The sequence below is a fragment of the Aythya fuligula genome, chromosome 3, assembly GCF_009819795.1.
Source record: "Aythya fuligula isolate bAytFul2 chromosome 3, bAytFul2.pri, whole genome shotgun sequence".
Taxonomy (NCBI): domain Eukaryota; kingdom Metazoa; phylum Chordata; class Aves; order Anseriformes; family Anatidae; genus Aythya; species Aythya fuligula.
In genome coordinates, this window is record NC_045561.1 from 60,712,682 (window position 1) to 60,732,055 (window position 19,374).

The 19,374-nt window shown below is 42.3% G+C and overlaps 1 protein-coding gene across 1 annotated transcript in view; it reads right to left on the reverse strand.

Moving 5' to 3' along the window:
* Positions 1–19,374, reverse strand: part of RARS2 (arginyl-tRNA synthetase 2, mitochondrial) — a 40,253-nt gene that overhangs the window by 3,929 nt on the left and 16,950 nt on the right. The window contains exons 9-20 of the mRNA XM_032184614.1: positions 18,228–18,383; positions 16,226–16,332; positions 15,532–15,627; positions 14,068–14,128; positions 10,262–10,338; positions 8,829–8,953; positions 5,235–5,302; positions 5,052–5,161; positions 4,379–4,474; positions 2,767–2,841; positions 1,811–1,874; positions 552–669 (exon numbers count right to left, since the gene is read on the reverse strand). Coding sequence (XP_032040505.1) covers positions 583–669; positions 1,811–1,874; positions 2,767–2,841; positions 4,379–4,474; positions 5,052–5,161; positions 5,235–5,302; positions 8,829–8,953; positions 10,262–10,338; positions 14,068–14,128; positions 15,532–15,627; positions 16,226–16,332; positions 18,228–18,383 — 1,122 coding nt within the window. The 3' untranslated portion in view covers positions 552–582. The remainder of the gene's footprint in view (positions 1–551; positions 670–1,810; positions 1,875–2,766; positions 2,842–4,378; positions 4,475–5,051; positions 5,162–5,234; positions 5,303–8,828; positions 8,954–10,261; positions 10,339–14,067; positions 14,129–15,531; positions 15,628–16,225; positions 16,333–18,227; positions 18,384–19,374) is intronic.

Below are 19,374 nucleotides of genomic sequence, written 5' to 3' on the forward strand. Positions count from 1 at the left end.
TCTCTTCAGCAGCGTTGTGGCTGTGAAATTGCTGGGCAGCGCCTGCCACACGGGGCTGCTGAGGGAGTGCCGTGGTTCCTGCTGCACCAGCTGGGCAGCACACCTCCCTTCTCCTTCCTCAGCGGGTCAGAGGAGCAGGACGGGACAGGTTTGGCAGTGGGGCTCGGTGCGTGAAGGTGGGAACGCGATAGGACACACGCAAGAGAAGGGCAGGGTCTGACTGAGTGTGTCCCCACACGGAGCACCTGTCCTGCCACCAGGCATGAGGGCGACGCAGGAAGGGATTTTCATTGCTTAGGGCAGGGCGCTGTAATTCCCCTCCCTCTTCAAAAGGAAGCGTGATGTTTACAAAAGGTAAATCCATAAAATTGCCTTTTATGGGGCCTACCAAGGACACTGCTACTGTCTGGGAGAAAGTGATTACGGCAGCAGTGGCACCCCCAAATGGCGGTGCCATCATGCTCTTCTGCAACAAAACCTTCAAGAGCCAAGTTTGCAGCCTGCATTCACAATGACTGGCAGGAGAGCGTTTATGTTCTCTTGAAAAATACCTTTTTACTAGGAGCTGACATCGCGCAGCTGTTACATCCGCGTGACGGGGGTGATGCCGAGGAGTTGCATCCCGCCGCCTAGAACGGAGCGCGCCGCTCGGAAGAGACACAGCCTGGCCTGGAAAACAAGAGCAGGGCTCAGCAAAACCAGAGCAGGTGCTGCTGCAGAGCAGCGAGGAGCTGCCTGGGAGAGGGGAGGACAAATCCACAACCTCATGGCAGCGACCAGAGGGGATGCTCACAGAAGAGCCAGCAACTACGGAAAAGTAAAAACCATTTGTGCACCACAGTGGCAGCACAGGCTGTTAGAGGCCAAGAACGCTGCTGAAATCCCTCCTCTCACTGGGCACAGACTGGAGGCTGTCAGGGAACTTAACTCGAGGTTGCTCTGAAAATTTCACTTGTCAGTTCCATGACTGACTGGCTGGCTGGGAAGGGCTTACTCCAATAAAAAGTAGCTTTTGAAAGCTATTACTCTAAGATAGGCAGGGGGTTTTTGTTTGTTTTTTATTTTGTTTTTACAGGATAAGGAACTGCAATGCTCCTTGTAGCTCGAATTGTCTTAGTTCTCTAGAAGAATGCGTGGAACCATCTTCAAAGGCAGAAAACCTACAGCAACTAAGCTATAGCATGGAGCTTTATCAAGTCCACAGCGCTGTCTCCCCCCACAGCACAGCTCCATGTTTAAATAGGACTTCTTGCCCAAACCAGACAGGGAACTGCTTTTGAAATAGCTTGAAGAACATAAAGGCAGTGCAATTCTTATAGCATTTATAGAGCAGTTACAGGGTCAAACATTGCCTGGGAGATTAGTAGAAAATAGTTTGCGTCGATTTGGAACTGCACATCAACAGCTGTCAGCCTCGCTGCTTTAGCCAGAACGGCAATTTAGACAACTTGGGATGTGTAGGTGGCGAGAGGGAGGAGAGAAATTCACTTCTCTCCTAATCCTCTGCCTTCCCACATAACCACTGAAGGAAAACTGTCAGGAATTAACCAGCGAGTTACAGACTTCAGTATTTCCTTTAAAAGTTCAGAAGGAAAGGTGATGAGAGGAAAAGTAGGGGGGAGTTGTTTTGGTCGGGAGCAGTTTTCCTTATGGTGTTGTGTTCCAGGAAGATGAGGCAGAGCCACGAGCAGCAGCTCCTGGCGTGGTGTCACCCTGTGGGACCGCCTGCCTGCTGGCTCCTTAGCCTGCGGGGGCACATTCTGCTAATTTTGGCAAAGCCCCAAGAGATCGCCCCTCCACCGTGCCATACCTGGGCGAGTTCAGGTGCGCTGCCTTTCACGGGAAGGGTTTTATGCGCCACGGCTGCAAGATGGCTGAAACAGAAAAGGTGGTGAGAAGGAGCAAATCGAGCAAATCGCTCTGCAAGAGCAGTCTGCAGGCTACAGAAAGCAGCAGAACTGGAAGAGCCACCACTGCAGCGTGCCACAGTTGTATTTTCTACAGCCTGTCTCACCTGGCTGAGGGTGGTCATGGCTTTCTGGAGCCTGCGTGTTGTCTGGGCATGCCACCAACAGCTTGGTGCTTGTACAAATAGCAGCCTCTCCCCCAGTCCCCAACCAAGCAGATCTGGAAAGATCCCCGAGAGCCACACAGCCTGTCATTGCCAAGGTGCATAAAGCCTTACACAGTTTTTTCTGACTTGTTAAAGCCTTCCCCGTACACAGACTGTACAGCTTCCTCCAGCAAGCCTACCCGAGAGCTTCACTGTCCTGACACAGGTCCCTCGGGGGACCCTCCCTACGGCGGCTGCGTGCCCAGTTTGACTTTGAGCCATAACATGCTTTTTCCGTCTCAACACACAGGCTGAGATCAGTGGCTACAAGGTTTTTGGACAACCTAGCTAAAATTTTGAGATTTGAGAGCATGTTATCAGCTCAAATCTCCTCTTAGAGACGTGGTTAGTCTGTTATGATTTTGGTTTCAGGCACCAGGTTACAGTCAAAGGATTCTTCTTGAAAGCAGCCAGCTTCTTGGGAGGCTCCTGACTCCTTTTTTCCTGGTTCCAACCTTCATCTCAACTACTTATGCTATCATTTGCTACCCTACTTGATATCTTTTCTGCTCCAGAGAGGTCCCACAAATTTACATCTTCCCACTATTTTTCTCTTCAAAGCAGTGCAGATTTAGGGCTGCAAAGCCAGCTTGGGAAGACAGGCACTGCCTGTCCTCCCCGGAGGAGGATGCCGGTATCAGCGATCGCCTTACCAAAGTGTGAGGAGGTAGCTGACTATGTGCTTGGGTTGCAGATCCTGAGAAGATCTATACAGGACCTCATCGTACCTGTGAAGACAGAAAACAACAGCTTGGTGTAAAAATGGTAAGGTGTCCTCAGATAAAAGGCTCAGACTTGCTGAAACCAGAACAAACACAACTGCAGAATTAACCAAAATAGCCGTCTGAGCCGGACCTAAGCCATGTAATTAGCACACAATTGCTTATTTCTTCCTCATTCACGTCTTGTTGGAAAGAGATTGCTTCTGCTCCTCGTCATGCAAACACTGTAGGCTGCAGAGCTCGGAGGGGCACACGATAGCGAACAGAACACAAAAGCTATATTTGCTCCTGGAACATTATGTCTGGTTTTACATTTCAACACTAATTGTAAGTTCCTAGGAGCAAAAAAACATGTATTAAATAACCAAGGCAGACAAAATAGTCCCTTAGATGCTGCCTTTAATAAATGCAGCTTAGAATTTTAAGTTGCTAAAGGGAATTTTGTAACATTAGAAAAGACAAAAACAAAGTGGGTTTACATAACCCCGGAATAAAACACACTTATGTAAGACAGTATTCAACTGGAAAATGCAAGCAGATTCATGGAAATCCATAGTTTTACTTCATGGGTTCTGCTGTCTGCTCGTGCCTCTTTTTTTTCACAGCCCCTAGCAAGTTACCCAGACCTCTCAGGCTAAGCAGATTTCCAAGTGGGGAGTGGGCCTCCGGATCTCTGCTTAGCTTCCAAGCCCATCCCCACCATCACGGCCACGCCGAACTTCCTGGGATCTTCTTCCTTTAACAGCTGGCTGTAGGGGAACTGTGGAGTGAGCTCTGGTAACGAAGTTACCAGAAAGGAAGTTAGACAAACATCTCTTACTGATACTCAGAACTGGCCAGCTAATTTTGAGGGCCAATGTTTCAAGCAGCAGAACCAGAGCCATGGGAAGCAGGCTTCTGACAGCTCAGAAGTGTTTATTATGGAAACTTCTCCAGAAGAATCTATTCTTGGCAACTCACAGGGAGGACAATCATAATTGTTATTCCTGAAATCATGACATGTTCAACTATGAGTTTGTTAGCCACCGACTGCCTGGCCTCACGGATAGCCTAAATACAGCTTCCTGCTGGAAGTAAAGGTCCCAGATGTTTCACCCAGGTTCCACATGCTATTTGGATGGACTCAAAGGCATTTACAACAAGCAGACCTGAAGCTCTCTAAAAATAAGAGCCCCGCAGTGGAGCGACAACCTCTATTTGAAAATGGATGCACACCTGGGATGCGGCAGTCCCTGCAAAGTACCCTGAAATACACTCACCCTGTCAGTTTTCACACACAAGATGGGCAGCTATGCACAAATCTGATAAAGCCCAAGAAAAAAACACGTTTTTTCTGTGAAATAGTTTCACTGGGGAAGTAATATACCATTGGCCTTACCTAGAAGGCTACTGTTGCAGTCATTATGATCCAACAGACAAGCTGCTGCCCAGAATAGCCACTTTTCTCTTATGACTGTGCAATCTGTGTGTCCTCAACAGGCTGGCAGCAAATCAAAACGTTTATTTTAAGGGAACTGGTATTTGCCAAGAAAACCGGACAAACCTGAGAAGATGCTGAAGAACAGAGATGGCATCTGGCTCTTGCAAGCACGATGCATTAACATCAGTTAGCTGCTCATTCCCATGCATCTGTTCTAAACTAAAATGCAAGAATCAAAAACAGGTGCTGAATGAAAACACTTGTTAGCAAAGATGAACAAGAAAAACAGTAATTTGTATTTTGAGAAGAAAGGACAGGGATTTTTTATTTGAGCTGAATGAAATTAATCCATGATTTGCTAGACATTTGGTACCAACAAGCTTAAAAAGGGACTGGCCAAAAAAAAAAAAAAAAAAGTTTAAGTTCTGTAACTTGGTGTATTTTATAAGTACTGGCAATTCAGTTTGCACATGAGTTTCCTTAATCCTCATGCCATCATTCCTCATCACTGACACCAACCACACACAAAGGCTGTAGCTAGAACTGTGAAAGTACAGGGACTGTTTAGCTCAGCCCTATAGAAATGAGATGGAAATTTCATTTTAATTGTCTTGCTCTTCTGGGAAGTCCTGGCAATTCCTATTGTAAACTCACACCCCTGCTGAAAGAGTGAACATGTGCCTTATTTAGGGAAGGAGTTAACACTACTATTTAACGCTACTATTGACAAAGCGGTAAGTTAATAAAATTAAAGTAAGTGTCAAAGTGTATTTCTGCATACCAATGTTCCTCTTACCTGTGGAGTCTGGCATGGGTGTACTGCAAGAATACGCCTGTATCTCCACGACTTTGAAGAGCTCGATCCCAGCTGAACTGATAATCAGATGACAGAAGGCCTCGGAAATCCTGCAACAGGAACTTGATGTTACCTAGGTATGGATCTCCATCTCCATTTATAGCTTTGCACATTCAGGCTCACCTGAATTATTAGTGCCGCAAGACCAACTTTCTCTGCTGTCTCCATAGGGTCTTCTACCTCTTTGGTTGCTGAAAAGGAACAGAGAAAAAGAAATTTCAAGTCCGTAACAGTATAAAGACTTGCTCAGACTTCGAGATGTCAGTAAAACATGAGATCTTTCAGAACTGTGAGCTAGCGAAACAGAAACTGTCAGGATGCATACAGCAAGTCCAAGACAGAAATCTTTCTTCAAATGGGAGATACAGCTGTTTCAGACAGGCTTTTTCCCACTTCCTCTGTTTAATACAGATTTTAAGGCTGGCTCATTACACCAATCTAGACTACACTGCGTTCCTCTTTGTAATGCAAACAGCCAATCTGTAAAACTAGGGAGAGAATGACAGAGGCGTTCGGGTTTTGTTTAAAAACTCGAAGTGATAGGAAGGCTTAAACAGTCAAAGACAAATTGTTCCAGTGACTAATAGAGCACTCGGCTGCACATTTACAGAGTATTCATGCCTTCCACTGCAGACACCTAAACTGGCTGTACTCAGACAACCTGAGCTGGGTGCTCCAATTTCACTTTTAAGCCGCAGGAGGAAACCAGTGCTGTCTGCACACGCAGTCACAGAATCACTTAGATTAAGAGGCACCTCCAGAAGCTGTCTATAAACTCTCCTGCTCAGGCAGGGGCAGCTACAGCGGCCTGCCAGGGCTGTGCCCAGACAGATTTGAAGCATCTTCCCAGATGCAGACTGCACAACCTCTCGACAACCTGCTCCGGCACCCAGTCCCCCTCACAGCAGGGAGGTGTTTCCCGATGTTCAGACGGAGCCTCCCGTGTTTCAGTTTGTGCCCACTGGCTCTTTCTCTGTCACTGGGCTGCCACTTTACTTCTGAAAATGGACTCCAGGATTCGTTGTCCTCAGGGACTGACATAAAGCTGACCAGCCTGTAGCTAACTGGATCCTCCTTCTTGAAGACAGGATGGACGCTTGCTTTCTTCTAGTCCTCAGAAACCTCTTCTGATCACAAAGACCTTTCAGAGATGACCAAGAGTGGCCTCAGGCAGCATCAGCCAGCTCCCTCAGCACTCATAGGTGCAGCCCTGTTCACTTATGGTGCACAGTTCAGTCTGTTCAAATGCTCCTTAACCCGATCCTCCTCCTCCAAGGGCAAGTATTTCTTCTTTCAGACTTTGCTTCTGGCCTCAGGACCTGGGTTTCCTGAGAGCACATCTCACCAGAAAAAAGCAAGGTGAAGAAGATACCAAGTGCCTCAGATGGGTGAAGGCAATGTGGAACATCCAAGTTACAAGCCTAAAATTGGTGTGTGAATAATACTTCCGTTGCAGTTCATCTAAATTCATGTTCTTTCACTGGACATTATTAGTTCTTTGATTAAAACCACTTTCCTACAAGGAATCTTCTTCCTGAGCAGACATGACAAGAGCCTCTCTAAAGCTCTTCTGATTAAATACTCTGACCTTATGTCTATCACTGCAAAACCTAATTCATCTGGAAGAGTCTAAGAGCTGTGCCCAGCTTTTTTGCAGCTCCTTAATATACTTCAGCAGTATGCTGCTGCGTACAGAAATTCACCGAAGGGGCAGTTTCATTTCCCTTCACACAGGGAAGGTCACAGGGCCAAGCTGGTGCTCCGGTTCATCAGAAGCACAGTGCCCTTGCCTGCATTAACAGCACTTTAAATGCTGGATCTTCAGGGAAATCAGACTTGTGCTTGGACTCACAACCTCGCCTAGGGAAAAAGCGATCCTTCTGATACACATCACCCTTCTAAAACTAATTTTAAACTCAGAGCACAGTGCTCTCTGTCAGGGTCTCCTCCTCCCCTCTTCCAGTTTGTCTCTGCTGAACTGAGAGGAGGATTTTTATGTCTTTGCAATCCAAATTTGCTCCCCTTTAGCAAGGAGCAAGTACATTTTTTGATAGTGGCATATGTGGTCTATTAAATTTGCCAAGTTCAGCTTATGATTTGCTGTCCCAGATGATCTCCCACCAACAGCTGAAGATGCAGAACTGATCTGTTACCTTAAAGCACCACTTAAGTGGAATCAGTTTTGCAGTACAGTTTTAGTACACTTAGATTTCTGTCTTTTACTTTGTTATTTCTTCATGCCAGGTCAGCAAAGCCAACAGAGAGAACTTTAGCAAGGTCATACTACTCATTGTTATTTGCAAAATTTAGAAAGTACTGAATTTTAAAAGTGTGGGGGCAAAGAAATGTCAGACAAATCCATCTAAGACAAAAGTTATGCAGCAAAGGAAGTAGGCATTAGAGAGGATTTTTGTGGACAGCAGGGTTACTGAGATGAGTAGAAAGAAAAAGGATGCCAAAAATGGAAACTTCAGTAGCAGAAGACCTGTGTGAAGCTAACAGCAAAGACAGTTTATACAAGGGTATTTAGCTAACCAGCTTCAATCCCGTATAGGCATGATTTTTAAAGCCAGCACTGGCTGTTAGATGCCCAGCTCCAGCAATCTTTCAGTGACAGCCTGGCATCTCAGTACCACAAGCAAATGTGTAATACCTTCCACTGTGCATCCAGACACTCTTCAAACACCGAAGGTATCGCTATGAGCAAGGGATTTATGATTTCTAATTTAGGGAAGGGAAGCAAGGCAGGAATTCAAACACAAGGGGAAAAAGTTTTACAAGCACCGGTAGGATTTAGGATCTAACTGATCTAATGGATAAACTCTGGGGAATGCTGCGGTGCCATCTGAACACATCACTTCCTTTGGCTGTTCTGCTCACTGCTTGTACCCCTGCCATGCCAGTTCAGTCCAGCACAAAAACAAACTGGCTTTGCACTCAGCTGTAATACTGACCTTTAAACTGGAGCTCTGAGATCCGTTCCTCTCTGCAGTAAAACTGACTGCAATAGATGGTCACCCTCCTGTCATTCTGCCCGCCTCCCTCCTCTCTGTCTGCTCTTCAAGCAAAATTGGATGCACACCAAGTTGATCACTGATTCAATTTAGCATGCAACTCTAGAAAGCACAGGAGGGGGCAGCATTTCCCTGGGAACTGCTTGCATCATTATTTGCTTCCAGAGAAAACAACTCTGCAGCCTCAGGTACAGGCAAACGTGCCCTTCAGCAGGCTGCTGCAGACCTGTGACCTCCTGGGGACTCTGGAAACAGTCCTGAGGCTGGGAGGATGGCGAGGCAGTAGCTGCAGACAAGGTACGGTCAATTGTGCCAGAGAAAACTGTCAGAGCTACAAATCCTTTGGATGAAATCTATTGTTCCCTGAACTCCAGCCCCAGCTCTACTATTGACTGGTCTGCCCCTCCAGAAAAAGCAATCAATGGCTGTCCCCCAAGGGCAAGTACATCCTTTCCAGTGCAAGAGCATGATGAAATAATTCCTCTGAATGCTAAGATTTGCAAGTCTGTAATTTAGGGAGGTTCACAGAGTTGCAAAGGATTATTATCGTGTTGTTTGAGTTATGGTAGATAGGAAAAGCACACAGGTCAGAGCACATTGCTATGATTAGTCTGATTCAGGGGAATGTAAAAGGCAGAAAAGACAACAGGTTTCTGATCACACAGAACATCAGAAGAAATGAATAAGACCTGAAATAGCTAACTTTTTGCAGAAGCCATGTTTTGTAACATCCTCGAACGAACTTCATCTAAAACATCTTCCAGGAAAACAACTTCTCCTCTCCGCGTCTTCATCCCTTGAACTAGCCCAAAGGACACATGCTGGCACCTGTGTGAACAAGCAGCAGGACCTAAAATTACATTTTAATCAGCAGAAATGTTTGCAGTGTTTGTTTAGAGCTGGGTTCTGACCAGGAAACAGCAGTAACAGCTGAATAAATAGCGCTCCAATGTGGGAAGCTGGGTGATATTATCAGTAACTCTCATTTTGGCAACCAAAACTCCATACATATTATATAATGAGAAAATTACGAGCAGAACTATGATAACCTGCTCATTTGTGCGCTCCTGGGAACCTCTCCTGCTACTAGCTTTAGTACAGAGGGCTCAACGCAATAAATTGATGAGAGGCAGGATGTCGACAGATCAAATTACTGTGGCAACACAAACCTGTTAATAAGATTAGAGAGGGAGTCATAATAACTCTATTGTGGCCACATTAAACTAAACGTGTAATTAATCATCACTAATAATAAAACATTCTCTGCTTCTGCTCACACTAATCCCAAACATTATCCTGGATCCACAACCTAAGGTAATTTTAGTGCAACTGTAAGGAGTGTGGAAGGAGGCAGGCTAATATTCCTGAAGGCTAAAATCCTATATTTAACTACAAAAGGCATGCGGTCTATCAGAGAGGAATATGATTTAGTCTGCAGATCCGTTATTGACCTTTGCTCAACTTGCTAACAAGGTCGCTAATCAAAATGAGTAACAGTGGGGATACATTTCCCTGCAATAGATATTTCAGGCCTGGAGCATGATTCAAACTCAGATTCGGATCAGTCCTAAAATATCATACTTCACGAAGCAATAATTTAACAAGGGATCATACAATATCCCAGAAGCTATGCCGTAAAGTCTCTGAAAGACTATTTTCCTTTCTCTCATTTTTATATCAAGCAGTTATGGAAGACCCCAAAAAGTGGTGGACAAGGCTACTGGGTTTTGCATCCTGAACACGTGGTGGTATCTCCGCTTGCAAGGAAAGCAGGAGCAGAGTTAGAGAATGAAACGGTTGGTGCTGAGGACCTGAGCCTGCACTGCACACAACTCTGGGGGTCTTGTTTTCTTATTTTTCCTCCTTGTTGAACTAGTATTAGTTGGGTCTTACAGGCCAAATGTCTGCTTGCACTCTGCAGTTCAATAGTTGCTCACCTGTCACAGATCTTACAGCTTAAGTTTCATCCAGAATGTATACATGAGGTGCTACAGCATGGTGGTAGGTGAGCACAATCAGGAGATACTCTTCAAAAGTGCCCCCCACTGAAATTCCACTGTACATATACTAATTCTTCCACTCTCCCCGCTCTCCACCACCCAAAAAAGTACATAACCAAAACTCGTAAATACGTACCTTTCAGCCCAGTCGTAGCCCATGAGCTTCAGTATTTGGAACAAATGTTGGAAGTGACTACTTTGACTTTTATCTGTCTAAAAAATAGAATTGGTGCATAATAGAAAACACTTCAGGTTAGGTGAGAATTAGCCATTAACGCACACAGCACCACTGATGCTGTGCCAATAAATCACTACAAACAGAATTAAGGCCTGCAAAGAGAGACAGGACTTGAAAACTCTAACAGCTGAAACACGTGGCAACAAGATTTTGCATTGTTACAAAAGAAATAACCTCTTTAAAAAATGATTATTCCTAGGTCTTGGATGCAAAGCCATGAATTAGAATGAAACCTTGTTGTTCTCTAGTTTCATGTTATGTTACCTGCCCATCAGATTAAATGCCTCTATTTTCAATGCAGAGCCTTGCTGCTCTTGATATGTTCCCATGTTTTACATCACCAGACCTCAAGGATCCTTTAACACGGGAAGAGAAGTCTTCCTGAAGCCTGTCAGTGATACAACTACATAACGATACAATATCAGTGATGTACCTGCATAGACTAACACAGCTACTAGTGAAAGCCAAAAGGCAGCTTGCTTTCCACAGACAAAACCGTCTCCAGAATCCACTAGTTTCTATTGTCTGCAGTGTGGCTTGTGGAGCTTTCAAAAAAAATAAAGCATAAACAATAACATTTTTATATTAATGATGCATCTGTGCTCTCTTCTATTTCCAGTTCTTCTCTCCTGGGACTTAAGGCAGTTTCTGATGAAGTTTCTTTATGTCTAGCAAGGATCTTCACAAGTATTCTAGCCACAACTGTTGCTATAAAGTTCATTTTTCTACCTAGTTGCTTTGTCTACACCACTAAGAGTCTTCTTTATCCCTCCCTAAAACACACAGCTGACAAGAGTGCTGAGATAATTCAATAACCAGTATTTCCTTATTTGTTTGGCATTCCAAGACAGGGAGTGAGCAGTGGGTGAGGTGCTTATCTGTGTTTTTTTCTCAGCTCTACCACTGCATTGAGCCTAAAGCACCTGCTTCCTCTTTCACAGTTCCTCATAACTTGTTCAGCTCCTCATCACCTCTCTCCCGCAGAGGAGCAAGGCTAATAAATAAATGGACAGTGGTGGTTCGCATTTCAAACAAGGCCTTCCGAGCTCTTTTCCATGCACCTCACATACAGGAAAAGCTCTCAGTACATGAAATAAAGCAAGATCTCTCTTGTTAAAAGGTCTTTCAATAAACTTTATGAAGCTTAGATTAAGGGCTGCTCACTGTACTGGCCAACGCTGCCTTGCTGTTTCCTCTGCTCCACATTAGGTCTGAATTCAATTCTACTCCTGTTTTATGAGACATTATACATTCTGTGACAGCAACTAGCTTTGTTTTCTGTGTACAAGAGCATGTCCCTTACCACTTGGGCCAGCATTTAAAAGCCTCTTTGAAGGGCTGCAGTCTTCTGTAAGCAATCAAAAGATGCCAGTCCTTCTACCACTTACTTCCTTCATGACTGTTCACAGTGCAGAACTTAAGTTTGTAATTACCTGTAGGACCTACGTATGTAAAAACAATGTACAGAGCAATGTTTAAAATCATTAAAAGAAAATAATCTAAAAGATTATTTCTGTAGTCCTGTAAGCCACCAAGGAAATAAGAAGATGAAAAGAGAGGCCAAGCTAAGACTACTTATTAGGCAGTAGAAGCTAAGTGCCAGGTTTCAGCCGGTCACCTGAAAATGAAGCATCGACTCCTGTGGTTTGGAAGCTGTGTGATACTGCAAGAAGCATAACAGTGACTGTTATGCTTAAACAAATCACCTAATTAAAATTTCACAAAAACCAAATTTGTTGAGAAAGATGGAAATAAGTACTAGGAGTACCACACAGCTTTATCTCTGCCTAACACTAATAATCAAAACACGGATGTGTAAGCAGGAAAAAAGACGAACCCACAGACACTACCACTTCATAAACACCACATTTTTTGCACAGCTTCACAGCATGGCAAAAGTAACACAAATGCTTAAGAAGATTTGTATTATGAAGAATTTTTATTATTTTTTTTTTAACCTGTACAAGCCCCTAACTATACACGTCCAAATGTAATCCAAGTGGTTAGCTTTATGGGAGAAGTTTGCTGTCTGACAGTAGGGATTATGATTTATTTTTCATACATAAGAGTTTTCATCTCCTGTTTTGCGTGCAACATTCAGCTGAAATTTCCTCACATTTTTAATAAGTGTCATGCATTTTATAACGTTTTGGCTATTTTGCTCAAATCACTGCATTTCTATGAAATAAGTAGGATTATTTTACTACAAACCACTGATTTACAGCTTTACAGCTACTAAACCAATTTAATGTTCTTTTAAGCAAGTTGACCTAATGAAAACAAAAATTCAGTTATTCCAATTCAGCTGTGAGCAACCTGTTAATATGAGACTATTGTTTCCACACACGTTAAGCTAATGGAGTGAGCTAATGTGCTCACTCCATTAGCTTAACATTCAGCGCACATCCTGATTTGTGCAGAATACCCAGTAATTTTCTTTCTAATTGTTCTTTCTCCCTTGGTCCCCACTAGCTCATGGTATAACAAGTACAAATAGAGATAATTACCTAGCTACATGAACTAGCAGGAAGCTTCCTTAACTCCTAATGAATTGCACTTTCACAGCCACACTGCTCTTTGATGCCAGTGACTCTAGCGTGTCGCAGCCAGCAGAGGCAAAAAAAAAACAAAAAACAAAACACAGCACCACTAAACAAACCAAGAAAAATAAAACAACAACAAAAACCTGTTCTGTGATCACATGTTGGAATGACAAGCTAGCAGAAATTTCCTGAAGACTGAAAATAAAAGGAGGAATGTGACTTAATGAAAAGTTCCACTTAAACTACGTTGGTATTTACTTTTATGTTTATTGATTTCTCCCTCAAATTGTGGTATTTGTAACATTATATTGGCTTTTGAAAAAACTGTACCAGAGAAAATACACAGGCATTATCACATCACAAAGAACATGCCAGAATGTGTACGTTTTTTTCCACAGGTCATTAATTGACTGTTCATTGGTCATAATAGAACATGATTTTCAAAACATTTTTTTCTAAATCTGGGAAAAAAAGAACATTTAAAAGCATCATGTGATCCATCCTTGGTGGTTATGAAGCTAAAAAAAAAAAAAAAAAAAAAGTTCCACATAATTGAGAAGATAACCCTACAGCTTATTACTGACACTGCTGGAATTGTTAAAAAGCAAAACAATCAAGCACAGAAATATAAAAAGGCTCCCTGCCTACAACTGCTTTGTTCAGATTGATTAAACAGTATTTCATGTATAAATTCTAACATAATGAAATAGAGGCACTGTTCAACACTAGAAGAATTTACATCACAGATAACATATCAGGACTTTAGAATAAATCTAGATTCATTTTAGAACATTAATTTATAATATTACAACCCCTTATAACACTAAAAGCTTTTTCTGACTCGTTTAAATATTAATTACTACATTAATATAGAAAATATAATGCCAATGGAATAAAGGTTTCTTTAAAACAAATTAAAATGAAATTTAAAAACAGAGAATTGCTGTTCTAAAACAGAGAATAATTTTTCAACCATTCTGTGGGTCATGAACTGAAACAGAACCAAGAAATACTGCCAGACTGAGGCATAGCTTCTGGGAAACGAAGACAATCTGTGTTACTGCCAAAACCACCACGTGCCTAAGTTGTATTTGGGAGCAAGAGATCCCCCCAGATTATTGGAGAGAGGCTCAAAGTGTTCATGTATCTAGAATTACTTACCACGTAAATCATAGTATCGCAGCTATGCTTGTTCATTCGGTCTATAGCAGCAGCAAGATCTCTGAAAGAGATAGTAAGAAACTATTTGGACTTTTACTCAAACTAAACAAGCCTCATTATTTGCCACTTCAGAAAATTACCTACTCTTATGAAGGAGAGAGGAGTGCCATATTGGAGCGAAAAAGAGGACATCTGTGCTTTGTTCACAACATGCACTTTGAATTGTTTTCTTAAACCACTGCCTATGAAAATTACCGAGGAACCAGTTTTTATGGACAGAAGAAGTCTGTCTGGGCTTGGCCGTGCTTTGCACCTGGTCAGTCCAATCTGTCCTGCCTTCTCCTTAAACTCCATTACTAACTTTTCTGGGTGAGGGACTCTCTTTTGTGTATATGCAAGCATTTGCAGGTCTACGTGTCAGTCACTGGAACTAAGGGCTACAGGTCATACAGCAGGTAGTTGAAGCACCCTCAGAGCCAGGTAGGTGTGTGTCTTCAAGGTTGGGGTACCAAAGGAGATGGCTACTGGAGATAACAGGAGGTCCACGCCAACTACCAGACTGTGGGGCCGGCAGGGTTGACTGAGAGACCCATCTGTATATGTGTGGGCCTCTGTGTAGGAGGCAACAGAAGAAAGTGAGGATCCAGGGCCAGCTGATGGATGGACCCCATATCTAAGCCCAGTTACTGGAGGAATCCAACGTGGCTGTGTCTGTACAAGCAACTGGAGCTGCCCTATGGCCTTGGAGGCTCACGTACCCAGGTATTGGTTGGTTGGTTGGGCCTATGGGCATGGAACTGTGGCAGCCTCGTCTCTGTCAGGCTCTGAGATTCAGCAGCTACCTGATGTGCAGGATTGATTGCAGCCCCTAATACTCTTCTCCTGAAAAAATGTATGGTTTATCCCAAGGGCTAGACATCTGATGATCTGATTTACATTACTGGCCCAAATAAGCTTTTAAGACTTCCCTATCAAAATATCCAAGAGGAATTTTACTGATGAGAAGGGAGAAAAACAGTGATAAAATTGATGGTGCAGTGCTGGTGGTCCACTGAGTCAATGAAGACAGGGTTGAACAAGCCATTTTCTTCAGCAGCACACTGTAAATAAACGTTTTAAGCAATGGTTTTTCTAAAACCTTCATTTGTCAAGTGTTTATGAGATGAAGAGATCTTGGCTTTGTTTTCAAAGCTAGTAGCTGGAGAAAGTATTATGACTTATGGAAAGGGGAGATTTACTAACAGACTGGCTAAGGGAATTAAAAGTATTTAAAAACAGTTGTTTTTCCCCAGTCATTTTCATCCCATCATAGTTACATTGCTAGTTCCAGTTACAATTACTCATTAGCCAATATGTTCCATCACAAAAATAAAAAGCTTCAAAGTCTGTACTGTTACAAATGTGCTCATGCACAAAAGTTTACTGGCCAAATAAAACCTAATAAACACAGATGAACTTACTTGCCTTGTTATATAAAGAGATGTCCCATCACTACGCATGACTGTGGAATACAACGAGAGGTCTTTCTTTTCTGAAAGATCCACAACTCCTGTCCCTTTTCTGTAAGATGAGAGAAAAGGCTGAAGTAAATGCAGTCCAGATTCAAAATACAGGTAAACTTCAGGTAAGACAGAAACAAACCAGAAGGCCTCTTGCCATATGACCCCATCCACTCTGAACAATCTTGATCTTTCCTTGAATGACTGCCTCCCAGAAGCCTTGTCAAAGACCATTCCTCCAAGCCTGTTGTCACCACTGGTGATGTCAGAGAACCACCTCCTCATATTCTGGTACATTCTGTGAATATAGTTTTCTTCCCCATTCAGGCAGGAAGCACGCGGAAGCAAAGATCTCCTCTGACTCTCCTTGTTAATTGACACACGCAGCTACCAAACTAATCAACAGCTGAAAAGGCCATTAGGAGCTGACTGCTGTCATTGCACCTAATTTGTCATGGTCAGGCTTCAGGGTTAGTGACAAAAAAGGCAAACATTTTTTCTCTATGATTGCACAAGCCCTGTTGGTTTTCTATTAGAACAGCTATTGAAACCATATAAAGAAAACACTTTCCTGTAGGTTACATACACACCGCAGTCATCTTATCTTTTAACTGAAATGTTGAATAAACCACACCAGTAGACTGAAAACCAGGTCATACATTGTTTTCTGAAGGAGTCCTTTATCCTCCAACATCCTCAGAACTTCCTGGGATTTCTCTTGATAAAATGATTCGCCAGAATACTCATCAAAGTGGACTCCTAGGCGCTGAAAGGTTCCAAGAATATGAAAGAAAAGAAACATTGTTAGATTAAGGCAAATCATTTCTTCCAATTAAGTTAGATCACAGATCTGTGCCATGGGTCAGAGAGCAAAAATGGATTTTATTCCAAGAAATGTCACTTCATTGTTAAAAGGAAAATACATTTGGATTTTGATATAATCAATTTCTGCATGAGAATTAATCTCCCCGAGCTGAATGCAATGTTGGATATAACGTTAGAGAAATTAAGAATAAACTGGAGAGAGTGATTACTATGGAAGTTCTGGGGTATGTAATTAACTTGCTGTGCTAAAGGCAAAACCAGTGGACTACAGTTACCTGGCCTTGAAGCCAATCCTATTTTAAAGGATTTAAAGGAGGAAAAAAAAAAAAAAAAAAAAGCAGGAGCTGCTCACAAACTTTGCTGAGCACACAGAAATCACCATTGCTAGGAAGGCTGAAAGTACACCTAGGAGAACCTGGATGACTAACTGCCAAAACAGGGTGAAATATAATATAATAGTACAAGGGATGAGGTTTTTAACTGAGGATAAGAAAAACTGATATTTATTGGTTTGAAAAGGAATTGGGAGAGCGAGATCTAGCTGTATCTACCATCATGTGATGGATGATGAGTAACCATCACGATGCAGTTGCAGACACAGCCCAACACTCCATTCACCCTAACAGGTCAGGTTCCCACTAGAATTATCAAAGCTGTGCCTCACGTAGGAGACTTAACTTAGGGTGCTAGGCATGAATCCAGTGATACCTTCCAGGGAAGAAATTAAAGAAACAGCGAGGTTATCTGGATTATTGAGGGTAGGGCAGGCCACTTCTCTTTTAACTTCGCAAAACAAAGATGAAAGAAGACACGTCTATAAATACGTCATGAGGAGGGGGATGAAAAGTGCTATTTGAAGTGAAGAATCATGCTAGCAGAGGGCAGTTGCATAACTAATTACAAACTCCTCAGAACTGGAAGTTAGAAAAAAAAAATAAACAACCAAACAGTTCAAAATCAGGCACCCACTCCAGAATCTTATTGCAAGAATGTAGGAAAGAAAAACACTAGCTTGTTTTCAGATGGCTTCAGGTGGTTCTGGAGCAAGACTATGTCCTATTAATACCAAGAGACTGGGTTCAGTGACAGGAGGTTTATTTCCACTCCCGTTTCACAATTTCATAGCACCGATTTTGTGGTCAATAGTGCAAACTTCTCCCACAAAATGGTGGACACCAGCTCCACTCTTGAGGTTACAGTATACAACAGATGGCTGTATGTTAGTTCAACTCGACCTACAGAGTACTTACGCACTGATTACTATTGTAATCTCCTGCTGCTATGATTTCTCTCACTCAATTTAATGTGTGACATACACAACTCTACATTATCACATCAGAAATGTGAAAACAGAGTTACCTCCCAATAAAATTTATAACGTGGAAACTTAAATTTAGTGGATTGTTGCTGACTTCAAACGTGAAGCAGAACTGAACGATATTTAGCTAACGCTGGTTTGCACTGTTGCTGAGTGCCATACTCCTGGCTTCAGGGCTCCTGAGAATGGAGGATTAGTCAACAGTCCAATTAGACGGACCCCGTTAAACAAAACCTGTCTAGGTTGCCAGAAACTAAATGACTCTCCACTTTGATGTTTAATCAACTACTGTGCTTTTTCCAAACAGAACAGAGCATAACCTGGCATATTTAGAAACATCTTCCCCTCGACAGTGTGAAGTTTACCAGAAAGGCAATGAATTCACAACATTACATCAGCCTCTAGTCTTAAGTCGAAGTCTCTTGGATGAGAAGGTGCTGTCAATTATATTGATGGACCAACAGATAAAAGGAGACCATTTTACCAGCAACACATAAAAAGCAGTGGATTATTTGTACCTTATAAATTCGGATGTATTCTTCAATGCTGAAGCCTCTAAATTGTTTCCAAAGCGACAACGTCTGCTCATCATGTTCCTCCAGTTTTCTAAAGAAATCTGCAGCCAGCTTTTTAATGTTTTCATCTTCTGCTGCTTTGTTAATCTGCACATACACCTAAAATATAACGGCACTGAAATTGTTGAAGAAATATAATGCTCTCCTCAAACAAAAATAAAGTTCTACAAGAATAAGACAAACAAACAGACTAAAGGTGACGTTTTTAATGTCAAAAATGTTAAAGCTGTGTTAAAGGAACACATTTCCTATTTAAAGGATGAACGACTAGCCTAAACTCCAACAGGAAAATGTGCAGCTAGCTTATCTTGAAACAAGACTAATGTCATAATTTTTTACTGCTGTTCCTACCAGTGTCTTCATAACCTTGAAACAACCACAGCAACAGAATATGGAAGAAATAATTTGCATGAAGGGGAAATCATCACACACTTTTAAACCAGAGACCTTTCTTCAGAGGACCACAAAGTTGATACTTTGCACTGCCTAGAAATTAGCTGGCAGTTGAAGCAGCACCCTAGGTGGTGCCATTGTTGTATCAAAAATAAATGACAAAAAAACAAATTGAAACCAAACCACCACCACCACCAAGAGTTCTGAGTCAAAAGCCACATACTTATAGTACTACGTATCTACACTAACACTTGCTGCCTCTCTGTGGCTGGAGTCAAGTATACGAATGTCAACACCTGACTAGAAAGGCACATGCACTAATAGTTAGCTAGAAGTGTTACTAACTCGTTAGCTGATCTTACCAAGGTACACCAAAATTGGCTCTCCTGTTCATAAACAAATTCCTTTCTATACAGAGGCCAAATACTTCACCAGACAGTGATTCTCTTGTCTCCATGTGTAAGAATTTGAAAGCTGATTGAAAAGTTTTTAAAAAGATATAGTATTACGTAAAAATAATAACATTGACCAGTGGTTACACTGTGTATTTAGACCCAAAGAGTTCAAAGTGGATTAACTTTCAAGTCTTTGTAAGAGAGTTTTGATCCCCGAATCACTGCAATCTTAATAATATAAACTTCACTCTTGCAATGTTCAGATGAGTTTGCCAAGAATACCTTGCTTGAATGGGTCTGCC